The sequence below is a fragment of the Perognathus longimembris genome, chromosome 12, assembly GCF_023159225.1.
Source record: "Perognathus longimembris pacificus isolate PPM17 chromosome 12, ASM2315922v1, whole genome shotgun sequence".
Classification (NCBI taxonomy): Eukaryota; Metazoa; Chordata; class Mammalia; order Rodentia; family Heteromyidae; genus Perognathus; species Perognathus longimembris.
In genome coordinates, this window is record NC_063172.1 from 29,230,943 (window position 1) to 29,255,171 (window position 24,229).

A 24,229-nucleotide genomic window follows, 5' to 3' on the forward strand; every position below is an offset into this window, starting at 1 on the left:
ACCATTCCAAGAGCAATACTTAAAAAAATCATTTGGTGTAAACAACTGTACAACTCATGGCGGGGGGAGGCAAGGCGGAGAGGGGAAATGGGGGAAAACTGAGGGAAGAGGTAACAAGTTGGATAAAAAAATGTACTCACTGCCTTACATATGAAACTGTAAACCCCTCTATATTTCACTTTGAAAATAAAGAAAAAAAGGCTAAAAAAATTCATCCTTAGGTCATAATTCATTTTTTTCTTCACACTTCAGAATTTTTAAAATTCACACAGTACATTAAAAACTACTACAACAAAGAAAAACCTTGTTTCCCTATCCTGGAGTTCATTTCACTTAGCATAATCTTACATGGTCATATGTACACAGCTATTGAGCTATTGTGATCCTCTTCTAGGACTATCCTAGACATAAACTAATTATTCAAAATGAGGGAAACCATGGAATCTATGTTTCTTTGGGTCTGGCTTACTTTACTTAATATGATTTTTTTCCAACTCTTTCAATTTCCTTATGAATGGGACAATGTCATTCTTTCTGATGGAAACATAGAATTCCATTGTGTATATATACGTTTACTTGATCTATTCATGTACTGAGGAGGATCTGGGTTGGTTCAATATCTTAGCACAATCATATTCGTTGAAGCATTATTTACAATTCAGATTTTTGTTACAGTATCCAAGGAAAGGTATTCATGGCAAAGAACCAAGAATAAGGAGTATTCTTGGGTGCAAGGCTAGAAAACCTATAAAGCTGTCCAAGACAATGAGATTGGCATATTTGGGGGAAGACATGACATGTACAAACCTTAGCAGTGACAGATGAGTTTTTAAATTAAGGTATACAAGTGGAACTGCATATATGCTGTCTGGTGTGCTATGAGGAGGAACTGGGTACACACTGTCTCATATACTGTGAGGATCCACTGGGTATATGCTGTCCTATGTGTGTGTGAAGAGGAACTGGACACAGACTATCCAATAAACTGTGAGGAGAAACTGGACATATGCTGTCCCATACGCTGTAAGGAAGAAGTGGGTATGTCCTGTGTGCTGTGAGGAAGAATTAGGAATTACATGGATGGTGCTAGGGGGAGGTTCAAAGATAAGGATAGACCAACACAAGCATTGATCTGCCAGTAACAATTCATAGTGCTTCCTGCTGAGACCTGAAATTATCACTACTAGCAAAATTACTCAATAAACAGCTGATCAAACACTTAACTTTTTAACACTGTCTTTCTAAAACCATGACAAATATGTTAAGATTATAGAATTACATTAATTTTCCAAAATGATTATAATGAACTAGACTCCCAAATGAGGTCTCTACTCTAGGTAGTGACCATATGAAACCAAATAAAATCCCATGTCCAATATTTTTGGCAGCTGATTTTTTTTTCCCCAGTCCTGGGGCTTAGACTCAGGGCCTCAGCACTGTCCCTGAGCTTCTTCTGCTCCAGGCTAGCACTCTACCTCTTGAGCTATAGCACCACTTCCAGTCCTTTCTGTTTATGTGGTGCTGAGGAATCGAACCCTGGGCTTCGTGCATGCTAGGCAAGTACTCTACCTCTAAGCCACATTCCCTGCCCCCCCCCCGATTTTTTAAACTGTATTTTAAAAGTATTTTCTTTTTTGGTACTGAGAATTGAACCCAGGATGTTGTGCTTTGCTAGGCAAGTACTCTGCTACTGAGCTACATCCCAGCCCCATGTGGCAGATTTTTGGTTCCTATGAGATTTGTTTTGCTATTTCAGTGGTAGCATGTATACTTGGAGACAATGGATATAACTCTAATAAGGGACAAATATTGTTTTGAGATGGTTAGTAAAAATGGTATTAAGAAAGAGGAGAAAAACTTCAAGAAATCAGAGTAAACAGAAATGAAAAAAGAAAAGATCACTGAAGGAAATGGTATTTAGGCTAAGGAATTTATTGGCAGTTTAAAATTAAGAGTGCACAAAGAAAAGAGAAGCAAGGAATCCAGACTTAAGAAGTAACTAGAGTAAATATGCAGAGAAGCCAAATTTCATAGGCTCTCATTACCAACAATAAGGAAACTGAGAATCATTAAAAATATAATGAGTTTTAAATGATACTAAACAAAATCCATTAACTGGCCACTATTAGGATATACTAGAGAACTATGTTATTTTTGAAAACATGTTAAGGGAAAGAAGCCTTTATCATTCTTTTTTTAGGTGATCAATATTACTTTATAACCAAATGATGAGGAAATGCTCTCTTTTTACAGGAGTACCATACTATATGGAAAACAGGATGTTGAAAATAGAGTATTACAGGGGCTGGGGAGATAGCCTAGTGGCAAGAGTGCCTGCCTCGGATACACGAGGAGGCCCTAGGTTCGATTCCCCAGCACCACATATACAGAAAAACGGCCAGAAGCGGCGCTGTGGCTCAAGTGGCGGAGTGCTAGCCTTGAGCGGGAAGAAGCCAGGGACAGTGCTCAGGCCCTGAGTCCAAGGCCCAGGACAGCCCCCCCCCCAAATAAATAAATAAATAAATAAATAAAATAGAGTATTACTGTGTACAATTTTGGTGAAATGGGGCATTGAGTGTCAATAGCTGATTATACGTACAAAGAGCATTACATGCTCACACATTGTGTGCTTTCTGATGGAACACAAAACCTTAGAAATCAGCTTTGCTTTAAAAAGAAAAAAAATACAAAACAAGAAACCCCAACAAACTTGAATCAGATTAAACCAAAACAATTTGTTGCAAACACCAAGGAAAGTGTTGTCTTGATAAACAGAGGGAAATGGGTGGTTAAGATTCATGAATTTAGCAGAAGAGTCTAATATAGCAGGGTCACAAAGATACAGTTGTTAAGACAAAAGAGGATCTAGTTAGGGCTAACAATAAACAGAATGAGGAAGCAATGAAGGCATACATCAGCTACACTAGAGAGGTAGTAATCATAATGGAGGACTACTTCAAAAGCAAAACTAAAAGGACTAAATACAAGGAAGAATTAATCAGAGATTCTGTTGTAGCATAATGCTGCTATCACTAACAGTTTTAAAGAGTTTGAACATTGGGCTGAGGCCGCAGAGCACATGGGTAGCATGCACCAAGCTCTAAGGTCAATTCTCAGAACTACAAAGGAAAAAAGTGAGCATTATAATAAAAAAATGAGTGACCATGAAAGGAGAGAAAAAATTGATTGTGAGCATGCTTAAATAAAAAAAACAGATCTACTAAGGAGATTGACTTAGAGAGTTAGTCAACGAAAGCTAGACACTGGGAAATTGTTAGCATAAAAGAGATGGCTTACAAATGGGGCAATGTCATTCTTTCTAATAGAGGCATAAAATTCCATTGTGTATATGTACCACATTTTCCTGATCCATTCGTCTACTGAGGAGCATCTGGATTGGTTCCATATTTTAGCAATGACAAATTGTGCTGCAATGAACATTATTGTGCTGGTGGCTTTAGTGTATTCTTGTTTGTAATCTTTTGGGTAGATGCCAAAGAGTGGGGCTGCTGGGTCATAGGAGAGCTCTATGTTTAGCTTTCTGAGGAAACACAATACTGCTTTCCAGAGTATACTAAGTGAAGTGAGCCAGACCCAAAGAAACATGGGCTCTTATGGTTTCCCTCATAGGGAATAATTAGTACAGGTTTAGGCTAGTCACAGCAAAAGATCACAAGAGCCCAATAGCTATGCCCTTATGAGCACATAAGATGATGTTAAGTGAAATGAGCCCCATGTTATGGAAACGAGTGTAATATCACTGTTGTAATTACTTTCAACATGCCATGTGAAACCATAGCTTCTTTTGTTGATGATCCTCTTGTATCCCCTTCCTGTGGTTGTTCCCACACTACCACTGTATCTCATATGAGTACCCTGCATACTGTATATACTGGTATTAGAACTAGGGAAGGGAAAGGGAATATCAAAATCGAGAGACAAAGGATTAAAAGTCACATGACTCTAAAAGCAATACTTACAAAACCATTTGGTGTAAACCAACTGAACAACTCATGTTGGGAGAGGGAAACGGGGAAAGGGGAGGGGGGAAATGAGGGAGGAGATAACAAATTGTACAAGAAATTACACTGCCTTATGTGTGAAACTGTAACACCTCTGTACATCACTTTGACAATAAATAAGTAATTAATCAGAAAAAAAAAGATGGCTGAGGCTACAGTACAGAGATAAGGCTCCCTGCTGTGTCCTTGGGAAGGGGCAGGGTTAGAGTGTTAGGGGAAAAAGTGTTAGTGTTAGCATGCAAAAGCAGAAGCTAGTTAATGCTTTTTCTATTTTACCTTAGCCTATTCCATATACCTAGAAAGATATTCCCCTACTCACTCTCATTCTCTTCTGTAGAAGAATTCTGTAAGAACTAGGCTTTAAGAAGAAGTAAAAAGTCTAAGTAACTACCACTCAACAAGGTTCACTAGTGCTGACCCTTTTTACCAAGCCACTCTGACTAGTTGCTATGATGCTTGGCTTTCTATTAAGACAAAGAGCAAAGAAGTATTGTTCCTTGGAAGTATGATTGTTAGCTACACCTGTAAAGAAGATTTAAGCCCCTGATTTTATAGAGTGGATAAGTAATTAATAGAGCCTACTGAATCTATGAGAGAAAAGTTGGTGTTAAAATCAGGTTGTTTTCTGAATGAAGTTTATTAATAAATCAATTTGTTAAGTACCATCTCTTTTTCCTTCATTTCTTAAAATACAAGAGTTGAAAAACCAAAGCTGAAATAACAAAAGTTTTCTTGTATTTTAAATCCACTGTCCATTTCAACAAGTTTACTGTTTCATTTGGATAAACCACAGAGAAAATAAACTATGATGATACAATGCTGACATGGGAAACTGAAACCCATAAATCTTAGGAATGAGAAGTAACAATGATCAAGAGGCATTGTACTCAAACTGCTTTGTTGAATGACAACTACTAAAAGATAATCAAAATATTAAAAAAAACTTTAGGGAGTGTAAAAGTCAAGATTCTTACAGTTTTATTAACTACTTTTTAAAATGTACATGATAACAGACTAGTAAGGCTGAAAAACTGAAATAACTTAGAGGCAGGCCTCTAGTATGGCCTTCTAATTTTCTTAATAAAAAAGGTTAAGTTTTAATTTAGCTTAAGATCTTTTCTTTCATGCAGAATCACCTGCCTTTAAGGAAATGGTGCTGTGGCTCAAAGTGGTAGTGTGCTATATTTGAGCAAAAAGAGCTCAGGGACAGTGCCCAGGCCCTGAGTTCAAGCTCTAGCACCAGAAGAAAAAGAAAAAAAGAAAAGCACATCTATGTTCATTGCAGCACAATTTGTCATCGCCAAAATATGGAACTAACCCAGATGCCCTTCAGTAGATGAATGGATCAAGAAAATGTGGTACATATACACAATGGAATTCTATGCTTCTATCAGAAAGAATGACATTGCCCCATTCATAAGGAAATGAAAAGACTAGGGAACAAAACATACTAGGTGAAGTGAGCCAGACCCAAAGAAACATAGACTCTATGGTTTCCCTCACTGGGAATAACTAGTACACATCTAGGATAATCCTAGCAAAAGATCACAATAGCTCAATAGCTATGTCTATGAACACATAAGATGATGCTAAGTGAAATGAACTCCAAGTTACGGAAAGAAGTGGTTTATCATTGTTGTTATTTTCAACATACTATGTGAAATTATGCCCTTTGTCTTTTGTCTTTCTTTTACTCCTGATACCACTGTAACTGATTTTGGTACCCTGGATATTATATATACATAAATTGGAACGAGGAAAGGAAAGGGAATAGCAAAATCGAAAGACAAAAGATAAAAAGACAAACCAATGCAACAGTAATACTTAAAAACTATATGGCGTAAACCAACTGTACAACTCATGTGTGGGGGGAGACAGAAATGGGGAGGCAGGGGAAAAATGAAGGAGGAGGAAACAAGTTAGATAAGAAATGTACTCACTGCCTTAAGTATGAAACTGTAAACCTCTGTACTTCACTTTGACAATAAAGAGGGTAAAAAAAACCCTATATGGTGTAAACCAACTGTACAACTCATGGATGGGTAGGGATGGGTGAGGTGGGGGAATTGAGGGAGGAGGTGACAAGTTAGATAAGAAACGTACTCAGTGCCTTACATCTGAAACTGTAACCTCTCTGTACATCACTTTAACAATAAAGAAATGGAAAAAATTTTAAAAAAAGCTTTGGACTGGGAATGTGGCTTAGTGATAGAATGCTTGGCTAGCATGTATGAAGCCCTGGGTTCAATTCCTAGGTACCACATAAACAGAAAAAGCCAGAAGTGGTGCTGTGGCTCCAATGATACAGAGCTATCCTTGAGCCAAAAGAAGCTTAGGGACAGTGCCCACGCTCTGAGTTCAAGCCCAGGACTGGCAATAAAATAAAATATAAACAAAAAAATTGGATTAGCTAGACATTGATGGCTCACATCTATAATCTTTGCTCCTTGGGAGGCTGAGATTGTTGAGATTTTTGTTCAAGGCTAGCCTGGGCAGAAAAAACGTTCAAGAGTATGCTCTACTCCCGGAGAGCTGGATATAGTGGTACTTGCCTGTTATCCTAACTACCAGAAAGCCTAACAGGTGAATCTGTTGAGGCACAGACACAGGAAGCAAGACTCTATCTCAAAAATAACAAGCAAAAATCAGGACTGAAGGTGTGGCTTAGCAATAAGAGTGCCTGCTTAGCCAAGTAGACTAGACTTCAAACCTCAATACCACCATTAACAATACAAAACAACAACAACAACAGCAAATCCTCTCATTATTTATTCTTTATTTTCCTCTCTGGAAAATGTTAGAAGTCTACTTAGGTCAACTTTCTCAGTTATTTTAATCCCTTTGAATTACTGGAAAATGTTAGAAGTCTACTTAGGTCAACTTTCTCAGCTTAATACCTTTGAATTAATCACCTCTAAAATACATCTGAATTAATTCCTACTAAGTTAAAAAGTTGATAATAATAATAATAAAAGAATTTATCAAGATAAACATTTTAGGAGCTGGGAATGTAGCCTAGTGGTAGAGTGCTTGCCTAGCATGCACGAAGCCCTGGGTTTGACTACTCAGCACCACATACACAGAAAAAAAGCCAGAAGTGGTGCTTTGGCTCAAGTGGTACAGAGCTAACCTTGAGCAAAAAAAAAAAAAAAAAAAAAAAAAAAAAAAGCCAAGGGCAGCGCTTAGGCCCAGAGTTCAAGCCCCAAGACTGGCAAAAATAACAAAAAAAGATAAACACTTAAAACACATATATATGGGATAAACAACTTGAAATTCCTATATTATATTCATATAAACTTAACCAAATGGCATTACTATACCTAAGAAATCTTTTAGTATTGTATAGCACATTTTCATTCAAATCAAAGAGGTTTGCAGAACTGTAATAATTTTGAATTGGAGTTAAAATCATTGTAACACACAAAACTGTAGGTTAGCATAAATATTAAAAGTATTCAAAATTAAAGTTAAATAACCAATTAAAGTCAAATATATTTTTAAAGTACAATGAAATAAAACCAGAGATGAAACCAATCCACAGTTAAAATAAATTTAGAAAAATAAAAAGCTATATGGTGAATAACTTAAACAAGATGAGACTAAAATAATTTTATTAGGAGAAAAAGACATCAGTAGATATGTATTTCAACTCTAGACACTATTACTTTAAAACAAATGCAAAACTGCATTTATAACTGTGTTAAGGAAAGCATGTTATTTGAATTATATGATCAATTAGGTATGTGAATCAATAATTTATAACAAGCCAGAAATGACTTGGGAATCTTGTCCCAAGTTAATACTATTTTTCTTTGCAGTCATTTAAATGTCATTTCATGGCTAAGGTGACAATAGCTCAACTTTTTTGTGCATATGGATGCTTTTGCAAATGATCCTCAGTTAATTAGAAAAATCTGTACCCTTACCAGTTCTTCTTATGTGTCAGCTCTCATTAAATTAAAAAAAAATCATTTCAAAGAAGGCCTATAGTTAACAAAACTTTTAAACTGGGATCAAGTGAGCATATTCCTACATTTCTATATGATGTCATACCAAACATTTCACAGCTGAATTCGAATTTACAATATGAATGGTTTTTTTCAATAGAAGAGGTATCTGATCTAATTTTTTTCTCTGTAGGCTAACTGTGCCGGGAACAGGTGGCCCTGCTTTCAATTATGGAGGGTCTAGCATGCCAGTGTGAGGCCTGGATTAGTTCACCTTCTCATGGGGAATTTTCCTCGGTTGGGAATGGATTTATTATGGCTTCACACATGGAATAGAGCTCATGTCAGCTGAGGGCAGTGACACATCATATGATTCAAATTAACCTGCTGTGGACTGTTCCGCAGGGCTTAGATTGTGTATTAAAATGACGACATTTTAAAAACAGCTTGAAAGAAACCAGGATTGCTGAACTGCAATGGTTCCAATTTGTTCCAACTAATCTATCACCTGCTGGAGATATTATTCTAGCGGGTTTCTAGTAGCTGCTGTTTTCCAGGTTTTTTCCAAGCCACTGACCTTGCTAATGGGTACAATTGTTGCCTCCCAAGGAAGGAGGTGGGGGTTGGGAGAGCTTTGATGGTGGTTTTTATGTAGAAGTCAGAATTTAAATTTGCTTAAGATACTACTACATGAACAGAAGAAATAAAGAATAGTCAAGAATTGTTTTTGAATTGTTTTTTAGTTTTTCCAACACAAATGCTAAAGTACAGCATTGCTAAAGAGAAGGTGGTTTTTTTTTTAAAGAGAATATATCCTCTAAAATATTAATCTGGAAGGCTAAATTCAAGACCTTTTACATACACATTTTTTCTTGGTAGAAAATTTAAGATTAGGCAATGATAATCACTATTTCCTCTAGTTTTTGAGTCATAAGTTTTATTCCTACTGTAGCCTAAATTCAAGAGCATGAAAGCAGCAAATGGAAATACAGAACTTTGGAGAGCTAGCAATAAGACAGTCTTTGGGGAGGATAAATAGATGTTCATACAGATTAAAAAATAGCAGAAAAGATCTTAATGCTAACACTCAATGATAACATAGCATAAAAACTGGAAGTTTCATTTATAATGTCTTTATTATTTGTAATTCTTTTTTATTTTCCAAGGAAAAGCAATGGTATTGGGGACAATTGAAGTTTGTTACTCTAGTCCCAGAATAAATTGTATCCTAGTATCCTATTACCTAAAATCTGGAAAAAACAACAAGTTTGAGTTGTCCCAAAATACAAAATAATAAATTTACATGTCAAAAAAATGTCAGTGTGTCTTGTTATTCCAATGTAACTGATCTTACTATTTGTTATAGCTTTTTTATTTCTAAATTAATATGAGATGACAACATGGTAAAATAGTAAGAGGATGTAATTATTCTGTGTAGTATCTACTCATGTAGAGTGTCAGACAAACTGTTTACAGTAGACAAAAGTAAATTTCTTTTGGTCTAAAAGCAATTTTTGGACCATTTCAAAGCTGTTGGGTTAGTGTTTCAGAAAAAAATGTCCACAGAGCTAATACATCACTTAAAAATAATTCACCCTCAAATACAAAGAAAATAAAAGTACTTTTATTTGAAATGTTTTGAAGAATTTCATTCACTCACTCTACATCATGTTTGGTTTTCCAGAAAAAAAGCACCATTCTAAAAACCACTTGTCTTTGCGTTATTCTTGTTTTCTGTGCCCTTGAATATCTGGAGTTTGGCAGTCAGAGACTATGACTAATATTCTTAGAAAAATCATATATGCTTGAAGTAACATATATATGTTTATAATCTTTTAAAAAGAATTTTAGTAACTCATGTAAAACCGTGTTACAAAAATATAGTTCTCAGACCAATAAATCCATTTCACCTGTGAGCTTGTTAGAAATATACTTTCAAGTATATGTTCTAGAGTTATTATGTAATCATTTGCATTTTAACGCATTCCACTGAAATCCTTCAAATGCACATTCAATGTGAGAAGCATAGATAAATAATGACTTCAATTCAATTACTTAAAAGTTTGAATTTTCCTATTCATCCCCCATCTCCTGAACCCTAGCCTCCTCAAGCAAGATAAGACTTAAACTTCCTGATATTTGGTTAAACTATTTGTTATTTGTTCAAAATAGTTACACCATGGAAATTCACCCCTGCACTTGAGGTGATATAGAGAGGGATAAGTGGGAAGGGAGAGTGATGGAAGGAGTGACACTAAGCAAGATGAATTGTATTCAAAACTAATGTGCTGAATTGATACCTCTTTGTAATAGAAGTTAAAGATAAGAAAAAAATGTACTTAAAAGTTTGACTTTCTGGGTTGGAAATGTAGCTTAGTGGTAGAGTGCTTGCCTAGCATTCATGAAGCTCTGGGTTCGATTCCTCAGCACCACATAAACAGAAAAAGCCGGAAGTAGCGCTGTGGCTCAAGAGGTAGAGTGCTAGCCTGAGCAAAAAGAAGCCAGGGACAGTGCTCAGGCCCTGAGCCTCAAGCCCCAGAACCGGCCAAAAAAATTTTTTTTGACTTTCCAAATACACTATCACTATTATTGAAAAATAGGAAATAAGAAATGGTATATATGTAATTCCTAATTTTGAAAAGTATTCTAAGAAACACATAAATACAAGTACTTAAAAATCATATATCAAAACAAAGAATTAAAAAAAAAGAATTTCAAAAAAAATCATATATCTACTAGTCATATTAACTACAACAATTAAATGCTTGTCATTCAAATACTGATATTTGTCTTAAATTTCAGTTTGTGTGTTTGGCTTGAAAATACGGTGTTCAATAGATCACTGGATTGCAAATCTCATCTCTATGCAAAGAAATCAATAAGGCATAAACTGAAAGTGAATAGTCTAGGCACAATGAAAGAATGCCAAAGGATTAAAAATGAAAAAATAACTCTGAGACTAAAAATGAGAAATAAGAAGTAAATTTAAGTCAGCTGCTGGTGGCTGACGCCTGTAATCCTAGTTACTCAGGAGGCTGAGGATCTAAGGATCATGGTTTGAAGCCAGCCTGGGAAGGAAAGTTCATGACTCTTATCCCCAATGAACACTCAAAAACCAGAAGTGGCGCTGTGCCTCAAAGTGGTAGAGCACTAGCCTTAGAAGAGTTCAGGGACAGTACTTAGGCCCAGAGTTCAAGCCCCACAACTGCCCCCCCCCCCAAGAAGTAAACATAGCCAGGCTCCAGTGGCTCATACCTGTAAACCTGTAATCTAGCTATTCAGGAGGGTGAGATTTAAGGATAGAGGTTCCAATATAGCCAGGACAGGAAAGTCCATGACATTCCTATCTCCAATTAATCAGAAAAAGGCCAGAAATGGAGTTGTGGTTCAAATGGTAGAATGCCAGCCTTGAGCAAAAAAAGTGAGGTAAAGTGACCAGGGAGAGTTCAAGCTCTAGTGCTGGCACACACTCATACCCCTCACACACACACAAATAAATAAACCACTAAGTTGATTAATAGAGAAGATAGAAATAAAATATTAGGTCTTTAAGTAGCTAGTCATCTTTTCCTTAATTGATAACCAATTTTGTCAGATTAGAGGTAATTTTTCATGCATATTCATTTTGTCTTTCATCTCCATCCTGGGCACTCTGAAGAGAGTATGCTTTGGGGAAATGAATTATTCATTTCTGGCAATAATTTCAAAAGCCAATAACAGAACCATAAACATGTTCATACAGTCCCACAAAAACATACACACTTTTTGTATTATGGCTTTCTTACCTGGTCCATTTAGAAAGTCTTTAATTTGTAGAGTTACAAGGGAAGGTGGAATACCACTTTTGCTGTCTATTTCTCCAGGCACTGTCTGTAGCCACACAGTACTGTAATCAAGGGCTTCGGGCAGAGTCTTCCCAGGATCTAAAGCAACAAAATGAAAGTTAAAAACATAGATCATATTACCAACAACTCATTTTGGTGTTTGAGCCTGAATTGGCCAACAAGAAAAAAATCTGGTTAAGTAATTATATGGAACCATTATTGTGTTATATATTTGTACATACACATTACACAAGAACTTGTACTAAAAAAGATAAGCTATGTCTGGATAAGGCAGGAGGATGAAAGTACATTTTCCAGAGTAAACCAAAGAGGAAAAGACACTACAAGTCTAAACGTGCATGATATGAATGAAGGAAAAATGTGTGTAATCTGAACTGCTACTAACAGATTAATGGTTAAATTAGTGGGAAGGGGAACAGCAGGGATGAGGACTGAACTCTTGGCCTCACATTTATTAGGCAGGCATTCTACCACTTGAGTCATGCTTCCAGTCCATTTTGGCCTTGGTTATTTTCAATGGATAGTTTTGATTTATGTCTGGGTTGTAGTCCCCCTACTTGTGCTTCCTGAAGTGTCCACCACCGTGCCCAGCCATTGGTTGAGATAGCATTGAGAATGTTTATGGCCAGGCTGGCCTCAAACTGTGATCTCCCTATCTGTACCTCTTAAGCACATAGGTTTAATAGGTGAATATGAAACAAAATGTGATACTGAAACCAATGAAGGGAACATAGGGGCAAATTTGTCAGCTGAAGAAAAGATACATGCTTAAAGATGCACATTAGTACTACTCGGGTATTTAATCTATTTTGGAGTTTTACTAATATCACATTCAATTCTTGCTGCTTTGGAAGTTAATGTCAGTAGCTTTCCCATACCAGTTTTAATAATAAAATTTGAGCAGCCTTTTGCTACTTTCAATTATAACAAAACTTTTTGTTTTGTTACACACACAACACACACATTTTTAGTTAACATTATGTTAAACATTATTTTGTCTAACGGTGAGAACAACTTGCTTTTAAGTGCTTAGAAATAATAGTATTTACTATAATAGCTCCTTAAATAAAAAAAATGCTATATATTGGCATACAATGTAGTAGGCTTTAAAATTTTTCTAAATACAGTTTTTCTTGAGTTTTATGATTGTTTTACTCACTGTGTTTTAATGGCCTTCAAGTGTCAATTTTATAGGGATGTTCTTGCCATTAAGTCCATCTATTAGTTTTTCAGTCTATTTTTAATGTGTTATTTATTTTAGGATTTATTGGACTGCTTTCAAGAGTAGCATTTACATACAGTGTATAATATTCAACATATGGTTATATAGTATTACTGTCATATGTGAACTGGGCATATAAATTCTGCATTGGAATTTGTATTTCTTGACCTTATCATGTGAACCTCATGAAATTTGGCACATATGAACCTTTATGTGATTTCAAAGGAAATATTGAAAGCAATTGATTGTGACGTGAGATCTATGTGGTAAAGATCAAACACTTAGGACATTCTTCCCTTTTTACATGATCAGTGAATTTAAGCAGTGAGAATATGCATAGTAGATCCCTTACACAGTAACAGTATAATATTTTTGTCTTTGAAATACAAAGGCCAGGATCTTGGTGAGGGGTATGGGGGGAAATTATCAAACTAAGGTGGAAAATTTTACCTGTACGACAAAGACTAAAAAAAATTGTAATGTCTATTCTCCAACAGTGGGTAATTCTTTGGAGAGTAATTTTATAACAAAGAACAAATTTTAAATGTGTGTATCATTTTAACTATCAGACTCACTTCTAGGAATTTATTCCAAATACAAAACCGGATAATGTAAACACACACACACACACACACACACACACACACACACACACACACACTGTAGAATTATTCTTTTTCTACTGGATTATCCTACTGATTTATAGGAGCAAATGTTATCTCTTGCTATCCTAGCTGAACTGTATTTTAATGCCTTTTGCATGTATACTTTTTAGCAATGTGGAAAAATCTATTTGCTTTTACTTTATGAATTTATTATTATGTAATTATATATTCTAGTATTCCCTCCCTCTTTCCTGCCTGCAACAATGATAATAAAAATCATTTTTCTGGGCTGGGGATATAGCCTAGTGGCAAGAGTGCCTGCCTCGGATACACGAGGAGGCCCTAGGTTCGATTCCCCAGCACCACATATACAGAAAACGGCCAGAAGCGGCGCTGTGGCTCAAGTGGCAGAGTGCTAGCCTTGAGCAGGAAGAAGCCAGGGACAGTGCTCAGGCCCTGAGTCCAAGGCCCAGGACTGGCCAAAAAAAAATAATAATAATTTTTCTCCTTTCGTCTTCCCCTCCGTGCTTTTCTGGTGACACCAGGGATTCAATTTAGGTTCTAAGCCTTATGCCACTTGAGCCAGTGTTGTTGCTTTTGAGACAGAGTCATGTGCTTCTGCCTAGAGTCAGCTGTAGTTTCTACAAAAACCTCTTGATCTATACCTCCCCAATTTTTTTTTGTTTGTTTTGTTTTTTTTTTGGCCAGTCCTAGGGCTTGGACTCAGGGCCTGAGCACTGTCCCTGGCTTCTTCTTGCTCAAGGCTAGCACTCTGCCACTTGAGCCACAGCGCCACTTCTGGCCATTTTCTGTATATGTGGTGCTGGGGAATCGAACCTAGAGCCTCATTTATACATGGCAAGCACTCTTGCCACTAGGCCATATCCCCAGCCCCTCCACCTCCCAAGTTTGAAAAACTAACTTATCTAATAGTTGTTTTTCTGGTAGTTACATTTTTTTTTTTGTTATTCTTCTTGTTGTTGTGGCGGTGATAGGTGCAAGTAACTACTATCTTTCCTAATGCTAACCTTGTTTTACATGTCTGTTGAAAAAAGGGCAAACTGAAATATGAAGTTCTACCAAAACCCCTAAACTTTCTTCATGGTGGAAAATATTTGTAAACTTGTGCTATTGAAAGAAAGACTAAACCATGCTCTTGAATAATTGTACTTCATTTTTTGTTTGTTTTGGAGCTGTCTCCAAAGTGAACTATTGGACTCAAGTGATCCCCTCTCAACATCCAGAGAAGCTAGGGCACACCACCCCACCCAGCTTAACCATCTTTCCATTCAGCAAGCAAGGAGTCTGTCACTCTGTCTGATCTTGTTGCTTATTATTCTTGGTAACTAACATTTTGCCCATTACTAACCAATTTCAAACTATGCCAAGGTCTTAATTCCAAATCTTTGATACTAATGCTAATACTATTGATGATAATCTATCTATTATCTATAAAACATTTGGGGTTTTCATAAATTATTATTCAGTAGATTCAAATTTTATTAACTTGTTGCTTTGGAGTCATTGCATTGACTGAATTTTCTCACTGGTAATAGCACATGATTAAAAAATCATATACTTGTGTTAAAAAAATACTACACAGTGTCTCAAGATTTACTTATGTCTCCACTGTCTCATGTTCACAAAGTCCAGGGGATGTACTATGATTTTTGAAAGAAGTATTAGGCTATATTATTTTTAGGCTATATTATTATTATTATTATTATTATTATTATTATTATTACTATTTGCCAGCTGCATCTGGAGCTTGCACATAGGGCCTGGGAACTGTTCCTGAACTTCTTCTCGAGGCTAATGCTCTACCACTTGAGCCACAGATCTAATTCTGGGTTTTTGGTGGCTAACTGGGAATAATAGTCTCACAGATTTTCCTGTGCAGGGTGGCTGTGAACCAACGTCCTCAGATCTCAGCCTGCTGAATAGCTAGGATTACAAGCATGAGCTACCAGCACCTGCCTGCCTGCCTTTCTTTCTTTCTTTCTTTCTTTCTTTCTCTCTTTCTTTCTTTCTTTCTTTCTTTCTTTTCTTTCTTTCTTTCTTTCTTTCTTTCTTTCTTTCTTTCTTTCTTTCTTTCTATAAAGTTCCCACTGAATTGTTATGTGGATTAAGCGTGTTGTAGTTCACCACAGCTAATGAGCGAGGCCAGTCTCAAGCTGCCACAGAACCAAGGTAGAGTCTATATTTGCTCAAATTTATCTTTCATCTTTAATTACACTAATGTCTCATGTTCATTCCACAGCATTTAAGCAACCTGATGTATTGTTAACTGGAAGGTATTATGGTACAGTCCTATAGAAAAAGAGTTGAGAAATAGTTGACCTAAGACTACATTAATGAAGCTTTTTCCAGGATAAAGAGGAGTTTTATAAGTTTATAATGTAGGAAAAAGTATGGGGTAATAAAAGAAACAAAGATTTTGGAGGTAGCCAGATATGTTTATATGTCTGGATCTTAAAAAATATTTTTCTCACAAAGTTTATTTATATACTTTTCATTCAAATTTTATTGATTTTACTATATCACAAATTATTGTTATGATGATTATTAACAGGTATGAACCAAATAATGAGCTCTTTGGGGACAACCACTAGAAGAGTACCCCCAAACCAGCAGGGCTCCCTCATGCTGCCATCACACCAACCACCACAACAAATACTCTCCAGCAAGGCTGCTGGTCCTGCCAAGTGTGATTCTATTCCTTACGGCAACAAGGAGAAAATCTTTGATCCTTGTCAACAAAGTATCAGAAGCCTCATCAGTGCTGGGGACAAGGGACAGTCTGAATGCCCCTGCCAGTATGAGTGAAGGACGCCTTCTACTCTATCCCTTCTCTCACTATGAGTCCTGAATCTTTTAATGAGGTAAATTTAACTTTTAGGAGTCTCATTTTATTCTCTTCCAAAAATAGAAATAATTTTTAAAAAGCTGGGGAGCTGCTGAGAATATAATACTAGAGAGCACAAGTTAAGTGTTTTTCTCCCACTATCCCTTCCCCTGCCTTCCCACTCCCACAAGTTATAAAGTTCATTTCCAATGTCCTGTGAATATTGCTGTTGCACTCACTGTTTACCATTTGTCCTTGTTTCACCATTTTGTTATCCCCTTCTTTCCCCTAATCAGATAAATGTATAAGACACAGGGTATCAGAATAAAAAACAGTGACTACTGGGGATAAACCAAAGAGAAAGGAAAAAAAGAAAGGAAAAGAAAAAATAAAAAGAAAGAAGTTGATACATCATCATCATCATCATCATCATCATCATCATCATCATCATCAACAACAACAAAAGTCCCTCTTGTTTCCATAGCTCAATAGCTATGTACATATGACCATAAAAAATGACCATAACCGGGCTGGGAATGTGGCCTAGTGGTAGAGTGCTTGCCTAGCATGCATGAAACCCTGGGTTCAATTCCTCAGCATCACATATACAGAAAAAGCCCGAAGTGGTGTTGTGGCTCAAGTGGTAGAGTGCTAGTCTTGAGCAAAAAGAAGACAGGGACAGTACTCAGGCCCTGACTTTCAGGCCCCAGGACTAGCTTTAAAAAAATGACCATAATTGAAAAGAACTCCAAGATAGGGAAACAAAAATTTCTTGAGAATCCAACTCAACTAGTAAAAGCTGCTTATATGCATGCCTGTTATCATAACTATAAGGGAAGTGTAAATAGAAAAACCTCAGTCCAGGCTACTCTGGACATAAACAGGAAAAATCTGAAAAATAACAAAAGCAAAAAAGGGCTGGAGGCATAGTTCCAGGTGGCAGAGTGCCTGCCTATCAAGTAAAAAACCTGAATTCAAACCCGAGTACTGATTAAAAAAAGATAATTATTGATGCTCCAAATAGTATTCAACATATTTTATGTCCTTGAAGCAAAGAAGAAATAAAGAACCTGCCAATTTTCCTCCTCTTTGGTTCTGATGAAACTACAAGTGAGAGCAGTGTTTTTGTTATGCACTATAGTACCATGTGCAGCTTTCTACGACGAGAAATTGCTATCTTGAGTCATTTCTGAAGACTCAAGATATGTAAAAGGCAAAAATCCATAAACAATATTTCTTATATCTTTCTATAGTTCTTTAAAAAAAATCACAGTATTGTAAATACACAGCAACTATAGTCCATAAGCACCTTGTAATAACATTAAGTTGTCAAGGAACTGAGGTCTAGGAAACAACAGTAATAGTTCATTGTCATAGCTGCAAAACCAACTAATAAACCAATGAACTCTGGATTCCAGATAAGTAGTACCATCCTATTAAGGATATCCAAACATTTGGCTAACTCAGTAAGCACTTTTCCTCTTGCTCAGTTACTCTGAACCAGCACTACACCTCATAACAGGTGATAAGAAGGTCAAGAAGAGATTTCTTGACTTGAAACTCCAGGTCTGCAGCACACATGTGGAGGAAGATGAAGAGATTTAAGTGGCTACCAGTATATGCTTGAACAGAGTCACTGGCTCTTGCTTTTAAAATACGTCTTCTACATCTTGCTGGAAAGAAATGGTTTCTTTTTATTTAACAATGCTAGCCAGTAATAATGTGTGAAATATCAAGTCAATGAATTATTTTTATTTTCTGATGTATCCTAGAAAATTCTGATCTCCTTACTGTTTGTTTTCACATTAAATCATAATATAGATTTTATGTATTTTACAGGAAAACAACAAGTCTGAGTCTATTTAATGTTTTTCAATGAGTCTCTCTTTTGGTTCCTTCTAAGTAAATGATAGGAATCACACGGGACAGGACACCAATCATGCACCAAATGAAGGCTATTAACTCTTTGTTCAACTGCCAACAACAGAACTCTTGAATAACAGTTGAATAAAGTTTTATTTTTCCAAAACATTTCCTATTGATGATCTCAATTGGAGCTCAAATTAAACCATTTAAGTTCAAAGAGCAGTATTACTCTATACATTTTTAGAGACAGGGAAAACTAGAGCACCAAGAAATTTAGTTTTCTGGATCTCAGAGATTAGAAACCAGTACCAAGAATAAAAGTCAAGTTTTCTCATTTCTTTTCCAATACATTTATCCATGTAACATATTACTGGGTAACTTTTTCAGTGTGTGTGTGGGGGGGAATGGGGGTGCATGCTCGCATGCACGAGCTAGTTCTGGGGCTTGAACTCAAGGCCCGCACTCTGTCCCTGAGATTCTTTTTCTCAAGGTTAGCACTCTGTCACTTGAGCCACAGTGCCACTTCCAGGCTTTTTCTGAGTAGTTTATTAGAGATAAGGGTCTCCTGGACTTTCCTGCTTGGGCTGGCTTTGAAATGCCATCCTGAGACTTCAGCCTCCAGAGTAGCTAGGATTATAGGCATGAGCCATAGGGGCCCAGCTTGGGTTACTTCTTGTTTAACTTTCTCACTACTTTTCGCCTCTGTGATGCACTTTACTATCTATCCCTTAAGAGATCCACTTGCTGATGTTTGTGAAATTAATACTTTCATTTCACATTACTGCCCAGCAAGAAATATTTCCAGCATCTAAAATTTCAAATAAACACTCAAGTTGTGATTATTATATTAAAGTCACAGGTTAATTCTAAGCCTCTGCAGGGACATTAATACAAACTTATTTCTAAAGAGACATGCAATTTATTTTTCTTAAAGTCATAACAGTAAAATTAATAAATTATTTATGAGGTATAAGAAGCTAGTATATAATTTTTTAACTGCTGGTTTACTCAAATGCCTTTGGTACATTTTCTGTAGTACTATTAATCAAGTGGGGAAAACAGCCAATTATAACTGAACATTTTCAAACGATTCCATAAATACAATTAGACTGAAATGATATGTTTTTGGTCAATCATGATCACTATTTTAAACATACTAACAATAGCTGAGCTCCGGAGGCTTGTCAGTAATTTTAGCTACTCAGGAGGCTGAGATCTGAGGCTCACCATTTAAAGTGAGCCCGGGCAGGAAAGTCCATGAAACTCTTATCTCCATTAAAACAACCAAAAACACTGGAAGTACAGCTATAGCTCAAATGGTAGAAAACAATCCTTGAGCATAAAATCTTATGGACAGTGCCCAGGCCCAGAGTTTAAGCTCCAGAACAAGGAAAAAAAACTAACAATAATAAAAAAAAACTTAATATTAGCACTCAATGAATCTGTGCTAAACAGTTAGGACCATCATATATTATTGTTTAAACCTCTTAACAACACTTATAGATTGGCACCAGAATATACTTGTATTATAGATGAGGAAACAGGTTCAGAAAATCAAGAGTAACTTGCCCCAAATCATTGATCATCTCTAAATCTATAGCTCTACATGGACGCCATTCCATGTTTATTCCTCAAGTGAATCTTACCTCATATAGTATTTCTAAAACTGTAAAAATGCAGAAAACGTCTCTCACTGGAGATATATCTTGGATGTTACTGTCAAGCAAAGTATGTTATTATGTGCTTTTCTAGCATGATACTTCCAATAAACTCTAAATTCTGTATTTTAGTCTAGCTGATGTTTGAAAAGTTACAATTAGATAAAGAAGTTAAGGGAAGGGGAACAATTGTTTTCAATTGGTTTCTTTGTTCAGTCCTAGTACACATTAATGAGTAATAAGATATTGGGCTGACTGTATAGTATGAAAGTATGCCTTCACAATGGACCAGATGGCACAGTCATTTCTTCAAAAGCAAACAAAAAAGTCCTAAACAAATAAGAAAAATGACATTTTGAAGCTGCCTTGGGCTGCATAGCAAAGTTATGAGGCAATTTCAAATCTGGACTCTATTACTTTAAACAAAACAAATAGCAAATTTAAAATATTTATAAACACAACTAATACGATTATGTGAAAAACAACTATATACATCTTTATTTAAATAAGAATTGCCAATAATACAGCTGCTACATATAAAGGTACTGGCAGAAGCACTCTTTTTGTTAGAGGTTGTTTCCAGGTGGGAAGGACATGGAATGGACAACTAAAGAGTTATTATTTACTTGGATTGAATGGAAAATCACTGGACTAGTAGTCAAAAAAGAAATTTAATTTGATAATTTAATCCTTAAATAATCTGCCAGTTTTTAAATTAAGGAAATAAAAACATAGTACTGTATATAATTAGTGATAGTTACTATAAATTAGGATGACTAAATTATGCAGAATTATAACTTATTAGTAACATTCAAAATAAATAATTGTTATCACTTAATTTTAATTCAGCTTTGTAAAGTAGATACTGTAGTGTTACAAATTTCACTTGTCACTGAGTCTAGGTAAAACTTCATAGAATTTGTTATACATGTGTGTATGTATGTTTGTTTGTATGTAAATATAAATAATATATACAAATATAAGCTAGGCTGAACCAGGAGAGTTGTAGGTCCCCATGGGCTAAATACTGAGATTCTCTGTCAGAAAACTATACAAAACCAGCCAGGTGCAGTTGACTCATACCTCAAAATCCTAGCTACTCAGGAGCTCGAGATCTGAGGATTGCATTTCCAAGCCCACTTGGGCAAGAAAGTCTTATCTTCAATAAACCACCACATAAAAGCTGGAAGTGGAGCTGTGGCTCAGTGGTAGAGTATTAGTCTTGAGCACAAAAGCTCAGAGCCAGCAACCAGGACCTGTGTTCAAGCCTTAGGCTTTGTAGCAAGAAAAAAGTCTAAACTGAAGAAAACAGGGTATAAAAAGTCTGAGAGATCATTTGGACAATATTAAAATTAACAATAATGTTCCAGAAAGATAAGAAATAATGATCAAAGCCTCTAAATTACTGAAAACAAAAACATAAACTTACAGTCAAGAAGTTAAAAAATGTGATAAAGGGTAAATTAATCAAGCCCAGACAATTCATAGCAACCTATACAAAATCAAAAGGAAATAAACAAAAAACTTGAGAACATTGGGATGAGACAATTTATCACAAAGAATGACTGGAATGAGCAAGAGCATATATGTTTTTCATTTAAAAATCACAGAGTACAGGGCCAAGCATGATGGTTCATGCCTGCATATTTAGTTACTTATGAGGAGAATATCACGAGGACTGTAGCACAACACCAACTCTAGCAAATTATTAGCAAGAACTTCTTCATCTTACCAAACAAGCTGGGCATGATAAAACATGTCTGTGATCACAGGTATGTGGGAGGTTGGGAAAAAGTGGAAGTCTCTATCTGAAACACAACTTGCCTAGCAAATACAAGTATCTAAATTCTAACTCCACCCTGTCCCCCCCGCCCCCCAAAAAAAGATTAACTACAACAGGATAGAAGAAATTGCAACAATGGCTCTAAAGTACTGAACAAAATGTCAAACTGAAGTTGTATGTCCAGCAAAAATATTTCTTAAGAATGAGAGGAATAAAATGATGCTTTCTGATCAGGAAAATTTAAGAGAAAATTTACTTCTAACAACCCTGTTCTAAAAAAAAGTCAAATGTAAAAGACAAGTTTGGGGGCTGGGGATATGGCCTAGTGGCAAGAGTGCCTGCTTCATATACATGAAGCCCTGGGTTCGATTCCCCAGCACCACATATACAGAAAATGGCCAGAAGTGGCACTGTGACTCAAGTGGCAGAGTGCTAGCCTTGAGCAAAAAGAAGCCAGGGACAGTGCTCAGGCCCTGAGTCCAAGCCCCAGGACTGGCAAAAAAAAAAAAAAAAAAAAAAGACAAGTTTGTTTTTTGTGTGCATGTTGGTCCTGAGGTTTGAACTCAGGGTGTGGGTGCTGTCAGTGAGCTTTTGTGCTCAAATCTAGTATTCTACTATCTGAGTCATGGCTATTTCTGGCTTTTTGGTGGTTAATTGGAGACTAAGAGTCTCATGGACTTTGTTGCCTGGTCTTGCTTCAAACAGTGAGTTTCAGATCTCAGTCTTTTGAGTAGTAGGATTATAGGCATGAGCCAGCAGCACCTGGCCAAAAGCAAGTCCTCAATACTGAAGAAAAGTATACCAGAGGAAAATTTGGAACTAAAGAAATTTATAGAACACTGGGGATGATATACACTTTAAAATCCAAAGGACTATTTTTTTGGTCTTCAGTTTATAAGATATGTAAGATTACTGAAATGATCAAATCTGTATCTGGCATTCAATGTATATAGGTACAGCATATATGACAAAATATAGATGAGGGACAGGAAAGGAAACTATAAAATCACAAGGCCAGCTGGGCACCAGTACCTCACACCTGTAATCTTATCTATGTTGGAGACTGAGACTAACAGGGTCACAGTTCAAAGCCAGGCTGAACAAAAATTCGTAAGACTCCAATTTAGCCAATAGCTAGGTGCAGTGGTATATGCTTGTCTTCTTAGCTACATGGGAAGTAAAAACAGGAGAACTGTGATCCAGGCCAGCCAGGGGGAAAAAGGCTCAGTAGATCAACTGCTTAGCACATGCAAGTCCCTTTCAAACTTTACTACAAATAAAAACCAAAAAACAACAAACAAACAAAAACCCAAAGGTTGAAAACATTGTAATGTTCCTATATTTTCCTTACAATGATAATTTACTACCTCTAAATAGAAAGATTTGTTGTGTTTTCTGGAAACTCCAGGACAACCATTGGAATACAGTACAAAAATTAGCCCAAAAATAAATAAATAGAATACAGAAAGTATTGTGAATTGTGGCTACACTGAGAGTACTACTAGCAAAAATTTATTAGAGTGCAATCTTCTGTAATCAAGACGTTTTCCTTAAGCCATACAATACTACTCATAGTGGTGTCTCAAAATAGCCTCTCTAGGAGTATAATTTACAGATCTTAATTCATTTATATGTTTAACAGCACTCCATACATGAGGATATACATTCTGCTAAGACTTTACCAATAATAATCAAGAAAGTTATTGAGTTTACTTAATACCTTGTTCATGTTTAATAAGTGTTAAATTGAATAAACAAATTACTAAACCCAAAGGTTATCTGAATGAAGAAATGAAAGTGCAATGGAAATAAGTTCATTCTAGGGAAGTAAATCAAGTATTATATAAGACAGGAGGGGGACTGGGAATATGGCCTAGTGGCAAGAATGCTTGCCTCATATACATGAAGCCCTGGGTTTGATTCCTCAGCACCACATATATACCAATAGGCCAGAAGTGGTGCTGTGGCTCAAGTAAAAAGAAGCCAGGGACAGTGCTCAGGCCCTGAGTTCAAGCCCCAGGACCGGCAAAAAAAAAAAAAAGGGCTGGAGATATGGCCTAGTGGCAAGAGTGTTTGCCTCATATATATGAAGCCCTGGGTTCAATTCCCCAGCGCCACATATATAGAAAAAAACGGCCAGAAGGGGCGCTGTGGCTCAAGTGGCAGAGTGCTAGCCTTGAGCAAAAAGAAGCCAGGGACAGTGCTCAGGCCCTGAGTCCAAGGCACAGGACTGGCCAAAAAAAAAAAAAACAAAAAAACAAAAAAACCCAAAACAAAACAAAAAAAAGAAACATGCTCATAAGACAGGAGAGAAAAATGTAAATCTAAAACTATACTAACAGAATCACCTTGAGATATTCCATATTCCAATGATGCTCAAATAATTTTGAACATCTACTTTCAGACTCTTCCTTGGGTCTTCTCAATACATCAAAG

The 24,229-nt window shown here is 36.3% G+C and overlaps 1 protein-coding gene across 7 annotated transcripts in view; it reads right to left on the bottom strand.

Moving 5' to 3' along the window:
• The window catches only part of Vps13b (vacuolar protein sorting 13 homolog B), a 535,466-nt gene that overhangs the window by 155,698 nt on the left and 355,539 nt on the right, over window positions 1–24,229 (bottom strand). For all 7 annotated transcript variants that reach the window (XM_048359303.1, XM_048359299.1, XM_048359305.1 and 4 more), the window contains exon 35: window positions 11,755–11,892. In XM_048359303.1, coding sequence (XP_048215260.1) covers window positions 11,755–11,892 — 138 coding nt within the window. The remainder of the gene's footprint in view (window positions 1–11,754; window positions 11,893–24,229) is intronic.